The sequence below is a fragment of the Crocodylus porosus genome, unplaced genomic scaffold (assembly GCF_001723895.1).
Source record: "Crocodylus porosus isolate Cpor-Errol unplaced genomic scaffold, CroPor_comp1, whole genome shotgun sequence".
NCBI classification, from domain to species: domain Eukaryota; kingdom Metazoa; phylum Chordata; order Crocodylia; family Crocodylidae; genus Crocodylus; species Crocodylus porosus.
In genome coordinates, this window is record NW_017728886.1 from 90,133,650 (window position 1) to 90,156,226 (window position 22,577).

Genomic DNA, 22,577 nt, shown 5'->3' on the forward strand with positions numbered 1-22,577 from the left:
TATGACCCCAGCTGACTTCCTGCCCTTTGGGCAGGGGGCTGGACTCGATGATCTCCCGAGGTCCCTTCCAGCCCTAATGTCTATGAAATTTCTCAGCCATCAGTTAAACTGTGAATCCTTCAGAGCAGAGACCAGTTAGGTACAAACTTAGTTAAGGTGCAGAGCTATAAAAATAAATTACTAGAATCTGGCTTAGGGTTTAACAGGTAAATATGCATACAAAAAGAAGAGTAAAATTATTTAAGAGCACTCTACTATATCAGAGATTTACGAGCACTTTGTTAACCAAACTAGACTAATGTGACTAGAACTGTAGAAAATTATTTTATAACTTCAGTTAAGCCTATACAGTGTGAAACGCTGCATTCCTGGTAGTACAACTTTAGCTGAAATTCACCTCTAGGACTAACTAAATAAAATATAGAGAACATAAGCTTTTGTGAACTCCAGCTCACTTTATCAAATGCTGTGAAAGGACAGCATAGAGCAGTGTATAAAGTGGAGTGAATGATTTGAATACAAACGTTGGGAAGGGAGGAGGAGGTAGGAGTGGGGAAGGTGACAAGCAGAGAACCCATAGGAACAAAGGGGTCACAAAAGAAAAAAAAATCCTTATTTAGAGAACTGTGCACAAATATTTTGTATTCAATCAAATTATTTAATTAAGGGATTAGAAGAAAAAATATGATACTTTTAAAATGTTCATTCACTTTCTAGTGTTCATGTTCAGGAATTTTGTTGTATCCTGCCTGCAGGCATCCACATGGTTAATGCCAACCCTTTTATTTCCCAAATCAAACATAACTTTAGGCCACATTTTTGTTTGAGATGTACCCTTTTTGACACCTCAATAGACGAACCCACATTTGTGCTGCAGATAACATAAAGTGTTCAAAGAAGGCAGAGTGGATGAGTGAGCGTTGGGTGTTCATTAATGCTGCAGAGACACGTAAATGTAATCCAGCACTTCTGAACTTTGTGCTTTTTCAAACATTTCACTCACCAACAGCAGTTTGTTTTGCATGTTATCCTTATAGTGCATTAGCACCAAAGAGCTTAATTGGCTACATCCAGGGGCTTTTTAGCCTTCAGCTACTTCTGTGCTCTTCCATTGAGATAGTACAATGCAGGACTCTCTTGTCCTTTTTATCTTTTTTCTGTTTCTGGTATCTGAAACAGGAGTTTGTTACAGCAACCTGCACCAAAGCAGTTGAAAGCAGGACGCTTTCTTGAAAGAGCTTTTGTAAGATTTTCTTAAAAAGATATTTCTGGTGAAATAAAATGACCTTTTGCTGTTTGATGAAGTTCAGTTCTCTGACCTATCAAAAAAAAAAAAGAAACTTGGCTTTTGAAAGCAATGGAGCTACTTGCCATAGCCACCTGCTGTGAAGAAATTCTGATTGTACAGTTCTTTATTAATCTCTGCAAACTCATTTTGCTTTAGTAAATGGATACAGCAAATAAAAAGTCATTCTGCTTGTACAGAAGCCCCATCATAGTCAAATCCATCCCTCTTCAGGGGAAATCTGGTCCGAGTTATAGATTCTGTAAATTTCTGCTTACTTCCTTCGCTTAGTTTTGCTGCTGGTTTTCTGTGGTGTGAAAAATTTTAGATGTTACTATAAGTGCAGCAGTAGCAATTCTAAGTATTCTTTTTGAAGTGCTACATGCGTGGACAGATCCGGGGTTTTGAAAAGGGGGTGCAGATGGTGCAGCATCACATATAACACAGCACACTTTTTTCCAGGTAAAACGAAATTGGAAGCTTTACTAATATGCTTAGGGCTGTGTTATTCAGTTATGATCAAAGCAATAATGAATATGATATTAATGGAATGTGCACTAATTTGCTAGATTATATATTATATTTTTAAAAAGCACAACAAAAATATTGTTTTCTAGTTCTGTAGTCATTATAGTTAAAGGTACATTTCTTATTTGGATTTGTAAAACAAAACCTTCCCTTCTTGAGCGTGTTGACAGTGCATTCAACACTGAGCAGTAAATCATTTCCACACCTGAGTGATGTTCACATGAATTAATGTTACCATACCTGAGTTAATGTTTTTAGCTAGAACTGAAAACAGAGTGTAGGGCTGTGAAACAAAGGAGAAATATTACCGGGAATGGCTAAGAGACACCAAAACTGCAGAAGAAAGGATAACTTGATTGATGGAACATCAAGACCGTTAAAAAGGAAAGGGGTTTATTAGCAACAGACATGAGCAGAAATCAGGTACATTATAATGAGTCATGAAGCCAGTTAACTCCACCAGCATTGCCTGAAGAGAAATGCTGCTGCCTCTCCCAGGCAGTTGTTTTTAAAGTTTAGGTGGAACAAGAATCAAAGGGGGAGTGCAACTGCACCTCTTGGGTCACAGGTCAATACCTGTATTGCTATGGTAAGGACAGGTTGTAGGGGAGGTGGAGGCATGTAAAAGAAGATTGTGAATCACCCTACTCACTACTGGTAGCAAACATCTCACTGCTCCTTATTCTCCTTCTTCAATTTAACATCAAGGTATGGCAGCTGAGCATTAAGGGAGGTGATCAAGAGTGAAAGGGAGTGGTGGCAGATCAGTCACCAGCAAGTATGAAACTCCTACAAGGATAATTTTTGGCTGAACACCTTCCACTTTCCCTCCCAGGACCAATCCTGTCACTAAATCACTAGACAGTAGTATCCAGATTCTCTCTAGATTTCTTTTTTATTGCTAGGGATGATTGTTTCCAAATAAGACTTTTACTTTTGAAGAGGATGATTGTATAGTTATGAGCAAACCAAGTCCCCATGCACTAGGAATTTTTTTCTCTAAAAATGTCCACTCTTGCTACAATGTTTAGCTTATCTTATATAAGCAGCGTGGGAGTTCTCTTGTCGACTGGGCTCCAGCCAGCTGCACACATTTTAAGCTTTGTTGTGTACATGTATTTGGAGTGGATTGGAAAGAGGCAGTGTTTAAAACACCATTGGGCACTGGAAGCCCCATCTCTACACCTGCTCACAATTGTGCTACCACCAGTGGTGATACAGCTATGACAGCAATGGTGAGGAATTCTAACATTCCCCAGGCACCACTTGGACATACGACACATTGCAGGAAGTACTTAAAAGATTTTGGAGATGTGGTATTCCTCATTAAGAAAAAATAATTTCATTTTAAGAATAACTGATGGGAACAGACAAGCTCTTAAGAAAGAGTCTGTTGTCATGCAAGCATCAATGATGAGAAAAGGCACAGGAAGGAGGGAAAAAAATGAAACAAAGTTTAAAATTTTCAAGAACACTTAGATGACTTGGGCATCCATGTCCTAGTTTTAAGAAGTGACTTGGGTGCCAAAGAATATGGCTCAATGTATATATTACCTAATGTAAATGGTATGGTTTCTAAAACCAGGGCCAAATGTGAAAGGGTCTCAGTAGAGGTCATTTTTGCATGTAAAAAAAACAGGCTTATAACTTCTTTGGCTCATTGTCTGGTGTAGTCTTAATGTGGGTCTACAGCAGGAACAAAGTGGGACCCTTATCAGGGCCTTCAGGTACTTCTGTAAGACAAATAATAGTAAGATGAGTAATTAAAGAAATTTTAATGCATATACCTGCAGGTGGTAGTTTTTGCTCATGTAAATTCTGTTTGTCTGCTCTTTACCGTATACAAATTCTATTAACCACATGCTTAAGTTTAACTTAACCACTTAAACTTAACCATCCCTGGCAGCCAAGTGTTTGCAACTTGGTATGTGCAACTCTGTGTGCTGCTTTTTGCTTGCAATGGTATGCCCACAGTCTGTTATTAAACATACTATATTTACTCGAATATAAGATGAGGTATTTTTCCCCAGTCAGCATGGGGGGGGAAAAGCTCCTTGTCTTACATTGGCATACAAGGAAACCTCATGAAATACAATGTCTATCAATAAACTGCTGCCAAAAGCAGCATGTGCTCAGTAATGGAAACCAACTATGAAGCTGATTCAGTGCAGCCAACACTGAACATGACTATAAAACACATGGCCCATATTGGGCAAATATTTTAATGGGAACCTACCACAAGGACCAGTTAGTGCAGCCTGTCTGACTAAGATATATGGTAGTGCCCATTGTAGCCAGTCCTTCTAAGCACTGACTTTTCTTTTGCATGCATCTTGACTTTGTCATCACTCCCACAGCTAAGCTGTGCCTTCCTTTCCCATTTCTATCCATCTTTTTCTTGACTAGCCTTAAATGTTTGGAAAACACCACCAAACAGTGCTCCAGCAATTCATCCAGAATCCTCCTGTCACCCCTTCTCTCAGCCTGTCACATATGGTTAGTGTGGTCCCGATCTCCATGAGGTGGAGCTGGACCAAGTTGCCCTGCAACTCATTCATGTTTGTATAAATGTTTATAGGATCCTAGGACTCATGACAAGAACATCCAGTTCCAGTCATCAGTGGGGGTTAATTAGCACATAGATCCTTTGTGGAGGGTATCTGGAGTATACATACATAGTGACCAGTGCTGAGCTATGAGGTTGGTATGGCTTGAAATGCTGTTGACTCTTCTGGGGCCTAGTCCAATCAACTGTATGAATCATGACCTTCTTGGCTTTGGACTAATATCATACATAGTTTGTACTGTATATAAGTAGGTACAAAAGTACTGTTTAAAAATGGAGTACCTGTGCTAAAACTTGTAGCAGTTTCAAGAAAAGGTGAACTTCATCAATTCTGGATGAACAAAGTCTTTGCATACAATATTCAGATTCCTACAGTTATGTTTATTTCAAGGTCAGTAAGGATGGGCAGAAGGGGCTGCAGGGGGAAGAAACTGGAGGGGTAGAGGGCAAAAGGGCCTCCTGTCCCATTTATTTTCTCTGCTATAGCAGTGGGAAGGGAACAAATTAAAGGCAAGCATCCAGTAATTAGATGCTACGCTTGGGAGATTATAACAAATTTATACATTTTCTATATAGAGAATTTAATTATTGGGCTGTTCTCTTATATCTGAGGTAGTCTTGTATATTTGAGTAAATATGGTAGTAGCGGGAGAGGGGGAGCGGGGTCTCTCTACAGGTCAAGAAATTAGGTTGCAGGGGTGGGGAGCAGTGGCAGTATTAATATTCCCACCACTCAATCTCCTCCTGGCTCCCTACTACCAGCCAAATTTCTGGATCCGTGGGGACTTTTTTCGTCACATATAATGCGCACTCCAATTTTCCCCAGATGTTTTTTTTGGGGAAAAGTATGGGTTATATGTGAAAAATGTGGCATTTTGTTGGAAAACTTTTATTGTTTGAAAATAAGATGGGAAAATAGTTTTAATAAGACAATATACTGGCTATTTGAATATAAAATTAACAAGAAAAATGTTATATTGAGAGAAGCACTTGATTTGTATTTGCTGAAATTATAAAAATGAAGGCAGGAACATTTTTAATATTTTAGCTGATGACTTTGTTTCAGAGAAGATGGATCTTTAAACAATTCATTATAGGTGGAGCTAACACTCCACTCCATAGTTGCCCGACACTTCTCATTATGAGGTCCTGTTTTCAGTTGTTTATAACTTTGCCAAACTTTAACCATTTTAACTGAAATTTTCCATGTTGGGGAACTGCTGAAAGCTGATTTGTTTTGACAGTTTCAGCTGTTTCCAGTAATACAGTTAGGGGAAAATATGATAGTTTTTTTAAGACGTGTTTTGTTGAGAAACACTAGTGTCTTCATGCTTTGGATCAGGGACTTGACATTTGGTAGATGAGTCACCCTATTTTAAGGGATGTGCCTTTTAGGAAGAGCACACGGTACAGAAACCAGTTGGGATGAGACAGGAGCTGGTACTGGAGGTTTTGGTGGACAGGTGCAGAAAAGATACATAGGTACACAGGAAGAGTGGTGCTTGGGGCCACACACTGAATAAGGCTAAAAAGAAATATTAATTGAATGTGGCTGGTATCCCATGGACAATGATGTGATTATTGGAGTGAGGCTGTGTAGTAATTCACAGGAAACCATTTCCTAATGTTTTGGGTACTTGTGCAACCTCAACATAGTTTATTGGATGTCATTTAGGATAAAGAGTATACACTCTACTGATTCATTTATGCCATCCCTATATGACTCTTAACTCTAAAATTCAGCTGAAACATGAATTATTTTGTGGTTCCAATAATACCTTTGCCTAAATCTTCTGAAAACAACACTATTACTGCTTCATACCTATCAAGATTTTGAATGGAGAATTTATTTCCTAAAATAAATAAAGATGTTGCATATCCTTGTGTTGGGCAAAGCTCATTTGAAATTAATTAGTTTAGTTTCATTTAATGAAACTTGGTAGTCATGTCAAACCAGCAATCAGAAACCATTGCAATAATGAAATTAAGTAATAAAAAGCTTTGGTTAGGTAACTTGAAAGATTTAAAAGCTACAGATTTTGAAGTGAAGACTGCTTACCAAGTTTGACTTTCTGTGTTATGCTTAAATGACAGTGCATTAGATAGATGAGACCCTGTGAAGAATAGGCATCTCCATTCTGATGGTACTACTGGATATGTAAAATTTTTACAGACTGTTATATACATTTACATTTTTTGCTGTGTTTTTTTTTTTCAACCGTTTTAAATGTGTTTTTGCTGTACATTTTATTCACCAGTTTCTTTTTCACTTGATTTTTTTTGGTAACAAATTTAAGTGTAGTTTCATAGGAAATATAATAGAAGGAGGTGACCTTTGTGCTATTTAGAATTTCTAGTTTTTTGTCCAGTCTAGTTTTGTGTGTGCTAAAGATGTGCATTTCCCTCAAATCCATTAGAAAATCACTCCACTAAGGTGGTATGATCAGGAGTGTTTTTCCTAATTCTTTTTTACCTGAAATCTGACCTTTTAAATTTTATGCTGGGATTTCAAGCGTGACTAAGGGAGATAACGAATCTAAATACTCATGACTCTCAATGGGAGTTGAGTGCCAAACTCACTTAGCCTCCTTGTAAAATCCCAGTTTTAATGCTGTTGCTCCCATAAATCCAACTAATCTCTGTGGTTGTTAATCCTTTTGTACTATCTTAAGGAGGTGATCTCCATCCTTGGTGCTTCTGCGTCTCATGCACTTGTAAGCAGTTGCCATGTCTCTGTTGAGCAATCACTTACACAAGCTCTGAGTATCTAAATCTTCATTCATAAATCAGTCCTTCCAGAACATTTTTTTTTATTGCTTTTCCACTGATTTTTCTGTAATTTATTACTCTTCTGTGCTGAGATGCCCAGAAATAAATACAGTATTCCATGTGAATTCTAGAGAATTCTTGCTGTGCCTTAATGCCTTTGCTCATAAAGCCCAAAATTGCATTTGCCTTTTTTGGTCTTTGTCATCACTCTGCAAACAATATATCTGATTTGTTGTCTTCTATAACCTATGCTGTATGTCAGTGTTATTTCTTTTAAGGTTTTTTCTTCTCTGAGTGTCTGTTTCAGATTGTTTTTCCTCAGGTGTATTAGTCTGTCTTTTACTATGATAAATCTCATTTGGGGTTCCCCCCTCCTTTACTTCTTTTTTTTTTTTATTGTAGTGCAAAGGTATGTTATCTAGACCAGTGGTTGCTCACGTTTTTGGCCCTGTGGGCCAGATGAATGGGGTGTGGCTGATCTGTGGGCTGGATTGGGCCCCATGGTGCCCTCGCTTTCCAGGATCAGGCCCTGGGGGGTCCCACGCTGCTTCCAGGATCAGCTGGAGCCTGATCACTAGACAGTGTGGAGCCCTAGGGCCCAATCCCAGCACATGGGAGCCAGGTGGGGGCATTGTGGGTCCAATGCCAGCCAGGAGGAGGTGGCACGGGCGTCTGTCATCCCCACCTTGTTGGGACTGGGCTCCAGGGCTGTCTGCCACCTCTGCCCCCTGGGATCTAGTTCTGGGGGCTCTGCACTGCTCCTGCCCCTGCCTGGCCCCTGCACCTCAGGATTGGGCTTTGCTACCCAATTTGGCTTGTGGATTCATGGTCCACGGGGCTCCCCATAGTTCCTATGGGAAGCCCCATAGGATGGATTACACAGCTCCAGGGGGCAAGGTCCTATGGGAAGCCCCATAGGATGGACACAGCTCCAGGGGGCAAGGTCCTGTGGGAAGCCCCATAGGATGGACACAGCTCCAGGGGGCAAGCCTCTCTGGTCTAAAACACTGGTTTCCCTATGGATGTGAAAATGTAGCAGCACAGGATCAGTGCTAGCATTAATTGCTGCTGCTCTAAGACCAAGTAAAGCAACTACCACTTTCCTGCTGCCAAATTTCCAGACATATAGGAAGCTTCATGGGCCAGATTCAACCCCGAGGCCAGAGGCTGAGCACCACCATGCCAGTCTGTTGTTTACTATCAGCTGCAGATCATGAATGACTATTTTAAATAAGGCCTGATTCAGTAGGGTACGTAATGTGGATAACTTTTAGTATGCAGGTCTCTGCTGGCCTTGTTAGGATTATTTCCACACTTAGTTGGGCCTATTGCTATGTAGTTCTTACAATAAAAGTGGACCTAATAGTGAAACCTGCAACCTTTCCCATCAGAGACATTGTTATTCACCATGAACTGTAGTACTTCCTGCGTAAAACAGGTACCTTAGTGCCAGGATTCATTAGAGCCACAGTACAACACTAGCTGAGCATCTTTTTCATGAGAAACCAGCATTGTGGGCCAGAGTACATTTCTCTTAGACATGTAACAATATTGTAACAATATTGAGCATTATATGTGGAAGCAGTCAAATGGTAGTAGTTATTTTAAAGTCTTGCTCCTATTCTCTGGGCGCCATTGTTAGTGTACCATCATTTTGTACTTCCTTTTGGAAGTACTAAAACACAGTGCAGTAACAGCCCATATTGCGCCATGGATGCTGTGCACAGTTATTTTTAGGCAGTACATCACAATAGCAGTGTACTATAATGAGGGAGAGCATCTCTATGAAGACATAGCTGTGGCATCGCAGTTTTTGCCCATGGACACTACTCTGCTATAGTGCATTGCTACAGCAGTGTAGCATCATGTGTAGATGCACCCACTGTGAATTCTGTGGCCGAAATGTTGGAGAAAACTCTTCTAACTGAAGCAGTTTTTACATCCAACCAGAGGAGTGTTTTACACAAATATAGGCAACCCCTGCTTAATGCTGTTTCACTTAGTGCTATCATTTGAAATTGATGCCTGATTTTACTCAGCCCTCAATGAGTTTCGTTATAATGCTCACAGTCACCATCTTCGGTCATTAAAAACAATTGCAGTCACCATCTTGGGTCGTCGGATACTTGCAGTTTCGCTTAACGCTTGTTTCGAGGGGGGGAGGAAAATCACAAAACAATCAGGGTTGTACAATAGTCACTGGATTCCGGAGTAGTCATGGAGGAAGGATCTGCCTCTGTAGCCATTTTTAGGTTTTGCTGTTAATAATAATACATGTTCAGCATAGAATGGATATTAAGTAGAGGGTTACTAGTATTTACACATTGCAATACATTGGAGTTATTTATGGCATTTTGTTCTACAGTACTATAAATTAAAATTCACATTTACAACAAACAGGTTCCACAGCATATTGTAAAAGTTGTCTGTGCTGCACTTGTAAAGGCGATGTTATAAAACTTAAGGCATACAAGAATTGTGTACCTTTTATCAGTGCTTTAAATCAAGTAGCCAACGCACACATTGCATACATATTACAAATTCAGAAGCTGAGAGACAACAAATGAACTTGAATATGAATCAAAATCTGATAAAGATGAATGAAAATAAAATATACAGTGTATTGGAATGGCAAGAAAGGAAAAGGTCCCTGTTGTTTTTTCATATTTTCACTTACTACTTTTTTTTTTGTGTTATTTGTGGGTATTTACTGAGCTTACCCCTACATGATTGATGGAGTCAGTGAGCTAAGTATAATAAATTGTTTGATGTGCTATCTTAAAAAAAATCTTTGAAACTCTGTCTCTCTTTGCTGTCTGCTCTTACCTTCTGGCATTTAATATCCAGTTTCCTCATCTGTCTGATTCTGTCTTTGTTAAGCATAATTTTTCAGAGCTTAATGTAGCTCTCTTTTTGTTCTGGCTTAGGTAGGTGTGTAAAGTAAAGTAAACTAAACATGTGATTTAACCATCCATAGTAATATCACAAAGGAATGTAAATGTGTGTCTGTTCCCTTTACTGAATTGAAATAAAGAATAGTTTTTGTATAGACACTTGATAATATACATTTACTGTAGGTAGATTTGTCTGTGCAAGCAAATTAATACAGAGACCTCTCTAGCATTGTATTACATTTGCTTTAATGTTTACTGGTATAAAGGTTACTGTTGTGGGTTTGGTTTTAATTAAAATAGAAAGGAAACAAAACCCACAGGTTTCAGGAAAATAACTTTAGACTTAGCAATACCTACCTAGCAGGGTCTATATCTAAAGGTTGTGTAATATTTTCACAAAACTAATGCTTTATTGCAGCTACTTGATGGCTAGAGACAGAAATTACACACAAACCACACGGAAACCAGTCTAAACCTATAACACAACAGAAGTTCAGTGCACATAGACCAGTTTCAAAATGGCAGAAGCTGAGATGGATAGAACTTGAAATACATCTGGATGGATGTAATATCTGATTTAATCAGTTTAGTTTAGACTAGTCTATCAAACTTCTGCTCCAGATCCCATAGCAAATTGACTTACTTCTCTGGCTTCCCAGCTCCCCTTGCAGGGCAGCTGGTGCTCATCTGTTGGGTCGGCACTGCCTCTAGGCTGTCACAGACTGGAACTGGAAAACCTTTGCCTCTTACCTGCACAGCTGGACTGGAGGTGTGGACAGGGGCAGTGGTGGGGAAGGGAGCCCTCTGACACTGGCCTCAGCTCTGAGCCAGCATGGGGGGAGGGATGTGACAGGGGGGCTTCCCTTCCTCTTCTAAGGAGTGTTCCCATGCCTGCCACCTGGAACAAACCTACCAGCTACTGTTTTGTCAGCTGTTGTTGGTGCCAGGCTCCGGTGGGACATGCTGGCTGGCCTGGGGGGCTTGCACCAGGCAGTGGGGATGGGAACACTCCATAGAGAAAAAGTTCAGGCCCTGCTACCTGGCATGGGCCTCCCAGGTTGCCCAGCACATCTTTCCAGAACCCAGTAGGATGCGCTGGTTGGCCTGGGGGTGGGGGCTTGTCCTCCAGCACACTGGGCATCTTTCCTTCTATGGAGCACTCCTATCCCTGCCATCTAGTGCAAGCCCCACGAGCTGCTTGGCACATCTTGCCAGCTGCTGCTGGTGCTAGACTGCACTAGGCAGCCTGGGAGGCCTGTGACAGGCGGTGAGGATGGGAGTGCTACATGAAGGGAAGAATAGGCCCTGCTACCCAGTGCTGGTTGCCCAGAGTATCCCATTGGAACCTGGTATCAGAATTAGCTAGTAAGAGGCACTGGGCAGCCCAGGGAACTTGTACCGGGTGGCAGGGACAAGATTGCTCTATAGGGGGCATTCTGTGGAGTTGGGCCACCCCTGATGGGCTGTCGGGTGCACACCCTTGGGCCCCTGCTGTTGCCATCGCTCCTCTCCTGTGCCCAGCCCTAGGCTTTGGTGGAGGGCCCCAAGGGAGTCACTGTTGCATACCCAGCAACCTGGCTAGTGGCAGCAGGGAGGAGCATGCCATGGCGGCCCCTTCTGGGGCTGTCCTGGGACACTGCGCCTGGGTGCGGGCCTGGGTGCGGGGGTCTAGCATGGCAGTGGGGAGGCTGGGGGCATGTGCCTGGCAGCCAATCAGGGATGGCCCATGCGTGGTTACTTTCTGTAGTCTTCAGTACGCTGGGAGGCATGTGGGAGTGCCCCCGGCTTCTGGCCTTGGCCAGTGCAAGCATTTGTGTGCCTCCTCCCACTGAAGGGTGAACGTGCCCTCCATTTGCTCCCCATCCAGTCTACCCAGCTTAGAGAAACCTGCATAGATTGGATCAATTCTGTCTTGGGATTTTTCACTGTTTGTACTTAGCCTTAGTGCATGAAGCTTCAAGAATAGTGTGTCTTTAGCAGAGCTCTACAAAAAAGCTTTAACATTCAGTAAAGATTCCTACAGAAGTTAACATTGATACAAAACACATGCTGAGGCAATGAGAATGAAAATATACGGAAAACTTTAATTAGGATTATTTCTATATAAATATGCCGTCCTGCTTGCAGTTGATACATTTGGGTAGCAGCAATGCAGAGGATAAAATCCACTTCACATGCTCTCCTAGCAGCCTTATCTTTGATCTATGAGATAAAGAAGCACACTCTTCCAACTTAATCACATTCTTTACATACTTAGACATATGAAAGGAATGTATATGCTGAAAGATTTACTAAATATTTCTTTTTGGTCAGGGTTGACTTTTGTAAGGGGAAGAAAGAGATGTGGAGAAGTGAGGCAGTCCAAAGATCACACAGATGTAGCAGTAAAACAGCATGGTAGAAGGTGGGAATAGCTTTTAAGCCTACTGAAATCTTATGGCTGAAGAAGCAGAAGTGACAAGAGAGCTCATCCAGATAAACACTTCTTCTTAATGTATAAAATATGTAGCATCAAAGTACTAAATTATACTCTAAGCCAATTTATTTGTATATTCCTTAAAGGTTTTGGCTTCAGTATTCAAAGGCGTTAGGGTGCAAATCTTGTACTGTAAGACCATGGGAGTTGAGAGCCCAATTCCCTCAGATTCCTTTGAAATTATCAGGCTCAAGTAATTCAGGCCCTGATTCAGCAATGTACTTAGGCATATATCCAACTTTAAATATGTGAGCTGTCCATTGAGTTTAATGGGACTATTTATATGCCTAAGTGCCTTGCTTAGCTGAGGCCTCAGGAGGGTAACTAGTATCTCCAAGTGCATTTAGAGTTTACTAAGCTGCATAGGATTTCTGACTCCCCTTGGATTTGTGGCCTGTTGCTGCTGACACAAAAAATCTTTGTACAGCAGCTGTCCTGGTGAAGATCCAGTCAGCAGGGAGGTTATCAGTAACCTTTTGTGTTTCCAATCTCTTTATTGTACCCTGTTCTAGTGCTTTACAGACATGCACACAGGTCAATTTGGTGGCAGCTTAAAACAGTGAAATTCATCTGAAATGAACTCCAAGACATCACTGAAAAGTTCTTTTTTTTTTCCCCAAAGAAGCCATTTGTAACATCCTATAACTAGGAAATTATTTGTTCTGTGTAGCTGAAACGAGAGCCAAATAGAAAGTGATATTCTGGCTCCAATGCAGTTAATGGCAAAACTCCCATTTACTGGGGCCAAGATTCTACCCACAGGTCTTCCACAGAATTAAGCAAGATTGTTTTCAGCTGGGAATGTTATTCCTGTGAGAGAGTTAAATATCTATCTGTAAATTAAAGCTTGGTTGTACCCTTAATTATAGAGGCCTTGGTTATACATTGACAATTCTCTTGGTTCTCTGCTTAAATTTAGAGGGGCAAATTCTAGCTGTCTTTTCAGGGCATATGGGAAAAGAGGTACCTAGAAAAGAGAGCTGAGAGAGAGATGTAGCATCCTGTTTCTAGATGCTCTAAAATTCCTGGCACGTGGCTTTTAAGTGGTTCAGATCTGAGTTAGTTACTTGGGGGTATGGGCTGTTAGTACATACAACCCAGAATCACTTGCTTCTGACAGAGGTAGTCTGGCTAGCTATTTGCATAAGGTTTTCTGCAGTCATCAAAATACAAGTGCTAAAATATCACTAAGCACTTGTAAATAGTATGAATTTGCACCAAATTGTGGGAGAAATCTTAGGAAAACACGATATTGCGCTGAAAAAAATATAATTATTGTTTAAAGGGAACTTTTGTTGTTAACTCATTACTAGCAACTTGAGATATATTTTTAATCAAATTAGTGTAAAAAATAATGGTCGACAGATTAGACTTTTGGATTTTTGTGATGCAAATAATGATCTAATATATTATTTGGATTGGAGAGACAGTCACATCCTGCAGTTTTCCAATTAGTTGAAAATCTGCCATTAATTGCAAGAGAACCTCTGATTTTTCAGCCATGACCGCATTTTATGTTAGGTTTTTTCCCCCCTAAGATACATCCTTGCTGTTATAAAGTCCAAATTACTTTCAGATTTACCCCCTCAGATTGTGGTTACTAAATATAGCAGTCCATATTTTCACAGAATTAACCTTTTCACTCTCTCTGTCTTCTAATGGCAAATGACTTACTGAGGACTGCTGCTTAATTAATATTGCAGATCATGTATGGAGCTGGAGAATCCTGAAATATTTTCCAAAATGTAGCTTGTATAAGTAAAACAAGAAGGAGAAAGGAAGAGGAAAGATAATCTACTAGTGACTGAGGAAAGATTTAAGCACAGGATCAAGAGTCAGGAATTGTAGGTACTTTTCACAGCTCTATTGCATGCTTCCTTTCTGACTTTGGCAAGTTGTGGAGCATTTCATTGCCATAGTTGACCATTCTGTAAAATATTTAACACAGTCAAAAAACAGGGTGTTTCATCTTTGTGTCCATGATTTTACATTATATTGCATGCTATGTGCTGTAGCAAAGGTTGCCAGACTTTTTCTTACTGCATACCCTTTCCAGATTTACCAGCTGCCTGTGTACCTCTACCAACATATGGTTTAAATTTTAACCCCTTAAATGCCAATTATTATTATAATGAAAATTAAATCCTCCATTTCACAATTTCTTGTGTACCTCCCAGAGCTGTCTTGCATACCCCACAGGGGCATGCATACCATAGTTTGGGAACCCCTCTGCTACAGAAATGCCAACTGCCATTTTCTAGTTTTATAGGACATGTTGTTTTGTTACATTATTTCTGCAAGTGCTGTTACTGAATATATCGATTCTGTATTAAATCTGAGTTAAAATAAAAATGAATCATAACTGCCCGACAGAAATGCATATAATGGATAAAAATATAAAATCAAAGAAATAAGAACATATATCAAAGGGTCCTATATCAACAACTGTCTTTTCATCCTCTTTCAGGTTGCATGTCTTACACATATAGCAGCTAATTACCTTAATTGCAAAACGGAAGCCAAACGCTGGGGCACTGCTCATGGCAGTATTGTTCCTTACCAGGTAAGAAGATAACAAAAGGTGTATTTTGCTTTGGTAATCTGTGGTTTTGTATAATACGGGTTTGGGAAATGATTTACTCTTCCTGTGACCTACAGTATTCTGTAACACATCTGTGTCTGGCTAGAACAAGGTTCTGTTGTTCACTGTAGATTTTGCATTTTGCATATTTCTTCATCAGCTGTAGATTAGTAACAGAACACTGGAATAGATCAAAGGCATTCACTGGAGTTGAATGACTGTAAAGCTAGCATGATGGCTTGATTGTTTTTCACCTGAGAGAAGGACTGACTACAGCAATTTTAAAAGAGACTATTTGTGTTTTGTTTGCTATGAACTGAACTCTTTTTCTCCTGAATTCCAATAGTTTTACCTTATGTCTTTGTAGAGAATGATAGGGAGGGTTAGGGAGGTCTAGGCACCCTATTGATGTTTGGGAATTGCTTGTAACCTGTGGAGTAAGGGGTTAATGTGTGGCAAAAAGGAGAATCAGTGCTATAAGTGTGGCATTTTTCTTTTAGGAATTCTGAATTTGCTGGTGTTTTAGGCCTGAAAGTCACCTAGAATAGTATCATTTTATTCACATAAATGAGCATGCAAGAGAATTCTGCTCTTCTAAGAATGCCGTCTTATGGCTGGCCTATGTGAGAATCTTTGCCAGTTAACAAAGAGGGTATGTCCATATGATAAAGAGCACAGCCCAACATTAAGTACTATATTTTCTTTCACATATTAGGCATGTAAGTGGATGTAGGTGCCTAAGTGCAATTCTGTTTTGCCCTTTGCTAACAATTAAAAAAAATATATTTTTCTTATGGTGATACTAACTTGTACCTAAATTTAATGAAAAGAATATGCCCATTTCATCAAAGTTTGATATTAACAGAAAACCAACAAGATACTGGCTAGGAAGCCCCAGCCCCAGCCAGTGGCGAGGCAGGTGGATGGCAGGGCTACACTCCCTCCAATGCCACTGGAGTGGGTGAAGGGCTGACGGGCTACTTTGCTGCTCCACCCTGGCCGGTGGACCCCTGCTGCCAGTGGGACAGGGGACAGAGCAGGAGATGAAATCCCCTTCTCTCTCCCCATTTGCTTCAGGCTGTGGAGGGGGTGGGCCTGACAGGGGCTGCTATACCCTGGCAAGGCAGGCCCTGACTGTGGTCCCCTTGTGGGAGTAGGTGGGGAGGGGGGAATAAACCTCCTCCCTGCTGCCTTTGCGTCAGGGTGCCATGCCAGCCAGTATCTGGTCATGCCCAGCCCCTGCTCCAGCTGGCGAGCAAAGGGGTGAGGCCAGCTTTGTTGTCTGGAGCAGGCAGAACAGCCCAGCTCAACCCAGGGCTGAAAAGCAGCTGGGATGCTGAGGAACTCTGGTTTAAGTTTAAACCAGGAAAGGATCTTGGACAGAAGTTGCATAAACCACTTTGACGCAAATGATCCAAGGCATTGCAGCTGAAGTTATGTTAAATCTGATACTACATTCAACCAGGTTTATCTTTAAACCAGTTTTGGCCATTTTGAAACTGGTTTATGTGCACTGAACTTCTTTCTGTTACAGCTTTAAACCAGTTTTGGATCACTTAAACTGGTTTATGTGGAACTTCTGTCCCTAGTCTAAATGAGTAGCTGACTTCTGAAGCTGTTGCTGGCAGCAATGTGGGATACAGAAATTTTGCTGAAACTTTCATGTTATCATGCAGATGGTTCAGCTAAAATCCTGCAGTGCTGTCTTAGCCCAAAGAACAAGATTAGTGAGATTTTGGATATGACTGTAGATGCAGTAAACTGTATGTGTGCACTTTGTGAACTTGAATTGTGAGATTTATCCCACATTTGTCCATGGTAAACAGAAAATTTTAAAACAGAAATGTTGCATGTTTAAAGTAAACAACTTATTAATATATCAGAACTGAATTAGTAAGAGGTGCTGCATTTCTATAAAAATAGGCCAGAGCTTTAAACTTTGACACAGCCTCTTCTGAACTCTGGTTTACATAAACTAAAAACAGAGCCAAACCTGACAAGTCAAGACATTTTATCTTTTTTGTAGTGACCTTGGTTACTTAAGATAAAGTAGAACCTAGATCTACTTTCCCTGGTTGTGCTCTTGTTTTGCACAACCAAAACCCAGTTGAAGTATTGAAAAAGAAAAACACTAATGTGATATCCATACTTCATGGATTACATCCCAAGTATAAGGAATGCCGGTAGTTTTTTTTAATCTGATTTTTGTAATATCTGATTTTTGTATATAAGCAATCTTAATCCATATTTTTGAGCTTGTTATTTATGCTGGGGGTGTTTATGGTTTTTCAGTGCCTTAAGAAATTATCCACTAATATCCTATTAGTGAACAACTCTGTAACCATGAGAGCGTTTGTTTTTTAAAGCTTTCTTTTTACTTTTGTGACACCTTTTGTCTAACAGTTACAAAGATCCTTTGATACGTTAATTAATTGTTTCTCTCAGTGTTACTATAAGGTACGTAAATATTAGTCCATCCTTTTTATAGGAGGCTAACCCAACAAACAGGGGGGTAAAGTGACTTGTCCAAAATTATGTAGGTCATTAGTAGTGTTGCTTAGAACAGAATCCTGGGATTGTGACTGTGGTCTCCCAACCAAACTTTTAGATACAGGACCCTTTACTTCCTGGAATAATATACAGAATCTGAAGTGTTAATGTTTTCAGATAAACCAGTAAATTATAACTTGTTCAAATAATAATTATTTTGAGAAAATTTGTTTTGGTTGTAACTCCAAAGAAATGCATTTAGCAAAGCATTGGTATTTTTTCCTTGTTAGGACAGTAGACTTTTTAATTTGGGGTGTGTAAGTTTTCAGACGGGCAGTAAATTACAAGTTGGAAGTGATGTCGAGTTTGCTCTGGTACTTAAAAATGTCAAAATGTTGTTTAATCATGGCAGATTAGGTAACTGAAAGATTGCCTTCTAACAGATGTTGAGGATTTTAAAATGCCAAAATCTAAACAATTTACAACATCTGTATTTCTATGCGTGACAGAATTCTGACCGCAGTCACACCAGTGTAATGTCCAAAGCAAGCCGTATTTCATTAGAACCTTTTAAATGTGCACATAATTAGTCAGTATGTTTGTATCTAATCAATGCCCAAATATTCCAGCACTTCTTTGTTGAATACATTAAGCAGTGTTTATTAAGTGCTCTTTTAATTCTTATTTTACGATACTGAAATGTCATGATTTTGGCTGGTGTGTCTTTATCATTGGTCTTGTAGGGCCACTTTTTGTACTGAATACACCTGTGCAATTCCACAGGGTTCACTTGGGCTACATGTTTGTAATTTACAGCATAATTTGACCACCAAATGCAGTCTTTAAATGTATTCTTCAGTAGTTTTTATTGATTTACCTTATTGTACTATAATATAGGTGTTCATTGTTGCAATTCTCAGACGCATCTCTGCTCTAGATTTTGTCTACATTTTAGTTCAGTTCAATGAATGATTTACTTGGGGCTTGTTTATAATATGGCAGCAGCCTGTCCTAGCAAGGCTGCTCCTGAGTAAGGCTAGGCCACTCTCACTTCCAGGCACTCCCAAATCCAAAAATAATGCTAGTGAGGCTGCTGTCTCAGAGGTTGCTTTCAGCTGCAGTGCCTTGGATCATTTCCAGCTACAGACATAGGAGTAGTATGTGTGGGAATTATCTGCTGGGTCTCAACTGGGTTGTAGAGCATAGAGGTGAAAAAGAAAGGCAGTGATATGTAAAATTTCCAGGCATTAATTTGTATACATCCCTTCAGCTAGTGAGATTTAATGTTGATAAAAATGATCCAGTCGTCTATAATCCAAAATGGTCCCTATGAGGACAAGATAATGTGGACATTTAGAGATTTATGAAACCATAAATTTATATCCACAGCTGCAAACCAGGGGTTTTAACATGATTTGGCTTTGTTACATGTTTGGAGCCTTTCAAAAACACAGGTTTCATTTCATGAAAAGAACCCAAGCTTAATTTGTGAAGGAAAAGGCAGTCATGCCATTGGTAGGATTAGAAAATATTAGTAAATTAACTTAAAAATGGTTACCGTAGTTTTTTTTAAACTGTTAAAACTGTACAAATTATTTTTTGTTGTGTGAAGCTGTGTTTTTTTTGCATTAATCTTGCATTAATGATCAGATAGAAGTGTCTAACATCCCAAATTTTCTCCCTTTTAAAACTTAAAAAACAAAAAATCGCACTGTTTTAGGTGCCCTTTTTATTTAGAAAAAAAAAGAAAGTTGTCCAGGATGCTCTGTAGCACTTTTGAAATCCCAGTTCCATGCCAGCCAATGAGCCTATGACAAAACCAAAGACAAGATGATATCATTTAGAGGTCAAGAGCTTTGTTACTTTTTCTGAGCAGATAAGGTCAATCTAGATGGGATTTTACTTACATAATTTGAACAGGCATAAAATAACAAATAACATTGCAGATTTTGGGTGCAAATGCAGATTGCCTCAAGTTTCCTCAATCTCCAGCCACACGTCATTAAAACCCTACAGGTAGGAATCGCAGAGCAACCCCATCCCCAGCCATGTGCTGTTGAAAGCCCATGGCACGAGCTGTTGGGAACAGGGAATGCTGTGATCCATTGCTTCCATACCCCAGCATGTACTGCAGCCCTCTGCATGCCCTAGCAGATGCACAATGTAACCTGAGGAGTTTTATTCAAGATCCCAACAATCTCGCATTCTGCCATGCCAAATATTGAATGTCTAGCATGTCAGGAAGTGTAATTTTGGGTATCCAGGTTAAGATTCCTCTGAAGTTATTGTGTGATTAAATTAATGTCTTCTAGGGGCCTCAGGTCTTCTGTCCTTTTTCAGGGTGACCAACACAGTTCTCTTTGCTTGCTCTCTTCAGCACGCAGCCCTCCAAGGGCTCCCCTGTAAAGCTGTAACATTATATTAGCAAATTAGATGTATATTTATATTCCTTACAATTTAATTTTAACATACCATCTTGATATACAACCTTCATTATTTGTTGTTACAAAAATGATCACAGATAATAACAGATAAAACTGTAAGCAATTTTATGAGCCTTCTGACTCTTCAACAGTATCATAAAACCACCAGCTAATTCTAGTAGCAGTCTTGAATCAGACCTTTTATTTATTCATCTGCCCATTGAGCCTACTAAAAGAGGTAGACTTCACAGTCTGCCAAAAATTTAAATTTCAGTGGGGAAGATGAGTCTAAGCATAGAACGCTTCCTGGGTTATCTGTCCTGAGCCCTTTGCCACTTGAAACAGGAAAGTTTCTGGTTTGAACCCTGCCATGAATCACTACTGAGTTAATAATTTCCAGAGGAAAGCATCTCTCTGGTAACCAGATGCTCCATTCCTTGGGTGAACTGAATCTCAAGAACAAGGTTATTGTTTTCTGTACAAACAGGAGAATTATGACTATTCTTGTGATTACTTCATTGTTGGGTTTATCAGGGACATTTCTCGCTAGAGGCTATATGTTGCTCTATTCCAAAGTCTAAATGTAAGTCCTATTCTTTGCAGAACTTTGTTTACCTTAAGACCTATTTTTGTATTCGGAAGGGCTTTCCTTTTTATGTGCAGGACAACCAAAGTAACATAAACCATTGAAAAATGTCAAGCTTACTTCAATGCTTACTTCACTAAGGAACTCGGCTGTTTTCCCAGGGTCCCCCTGGGATCACTTCCACTTAGAGTGGGTGCATCTACCTGTGCAGTTAGCGCAGCTGAATGAACTCCGGTGCAGTTTGTGCTGCAATTTATTGTTCCTGGGCACAGCATTTACATGTGCGTTGGGGACTGCAACATGTTGAGCTGGGGTAGGGCAGCCCCACCTGGCAGAAGATCTGGGAGGTCAGCCTGCCAGCCTGGAGCTGCTCTGTCCGAACTCAACGTGCTGAGGAAGGGCTAGCTTGGGCACAAGGGTGCTCCAGTGTGGAGCTAGCTGGCAGCCAGCCCTACACTGTAGCTCTCTCGTTTCCTAGCCAGCCCCAGTCACTGTCTACATGTGCTTTGCGGCATGCTAAATAACTCCACTTTGGGATAGTACTTGTCAGGCAGTACTATCCTATAGTGGAGTTAATTAGCTTACTCCAGTCTAATAGTGCTGCATGTGTAGACTATGACACTTTAATGTGGAGCTAATTAATCAACTCTGCAGTAAAATGCACATGTAGATGCTCCCAGTTGTTGCTACTTTGAGCTAGTATCAACAAAGAACAAAACTAGGACAATTTGATAAGTTTTCTTATCTGGGTAAAAATTTCTTTTTAATGGTTATAGAAATTAATTCCTTTTAAAAGGCACTTCTCTTTCTGACTAACAATGGTCTCTTTTAACAAAAGCTTAATTTCTCATTTTGATGAGAAATAGTCCTGTTTAGAATCAAACTATCATGTAATCATTCTTGATTACAGAAATGAAGGAAAGGCCCTCTTAGTCTTGCAGAAGTTTTATCAGGCTTGTGCTATTCCAGATATTACTCATGTGTAGACAGTTTAAAGTGCAGTGGGGGCCAAACAGTTCCCATGTTCTTCGTCTGAGCACTGAAAAGCCACATTCTCCAGGAGTTGCTCACATTACATTAATTTACTCACAGGTTTCTCTTGGGAGGGTGTGGAGGATACCTAACCTGTTCAGTTGGGGCTGAAATATTATGTTAAGAGAGTATATCCTCCTGCGGAAAGACCTACCTTTTACTTGTCCTATCTGTGAGTAGAAAGAAACTTGGATGAATGGGCATTTGCAGAACTTCCTTGTTTCTTGCCAGATACATTTTCTTATCAGGTGGTAGTAAGCGTAGAAGGAAAGACGGTCAGACCTGACATTGAAGATAAGCTTGAAAGCTGAAGTACCTATTCTTAGAGTCAGATAGTCATGGTCAGGTAAAACCCTGGCTCTCCTGAAGTCAATGGTAGATCCGTTCTCATTTATGCACCTCTTTAAGAGTTTCTTCTGGAATATAAAAAGTAGTTTCTTTACCTTCATAAGATCTCTCCTTAAAATCTTAAGTTTCCTTTTTCTATTCAGTTTTGATGAAAGCATTGTTATCAGCCCATTCCTTTCATGGCAAATAGCTCTAGGAGGAAGGATGAACCCCCCATTGGTGGGCATGTATTGACCAAACAGTTCTTTAGGACTTTCATGAAAGTTAAACCTCTTGTTAAGTAAAGCCCTATAAACAGAAGCTGAATACAATGCTACAGAATTTTTCAAGAGAAAAGGCTGTACCATGTGGACTAACAGGGCGCAGCATTCCTTCAACAAAGGTCGAAAAGTTTCTGTTGGGTCCTTAAATAAGTTAGATGGATGTCCTAAAGCAGTGTTTCTCAACCTTTTAAGTAGCAAGTACCCCCTAACTTCTGAAAAATTTAATAAGTACCCAAAGCTCTTAGAAAAGTTTATTAAGGAGGCCATCCTTGAGGGACTGGCCCAGGCTAAAATTCTAAGGGACAGCCAGCACGGGTTTGTTGCGGGTAGGTCTTG

General features: G+C 40.1%; 1 protein-coding gene across 1 annotated transcript in view; it reads left to right on the forward strand.

Moving 5' to 3' along the window:
- Positions 1-22,577, forward strand: part of SUGCT (succinyl-CoA:glutarate-CoA transferase) — a 531,371-nt gene that overhangs the window by 107,350 nt on the left and 401,444 nt on the right. Inside the window, exon 9 of the mRNA XM_019535549.1 lies at positions 14,986-15,081. Within this exon, the coding sequence (XP_019391094.1) occupies positions 14,986-15,081 (96 nt within the window). The remainder of the gene's footprint in view (positions 1-14,985; positions 15,082-22,577) is intronic.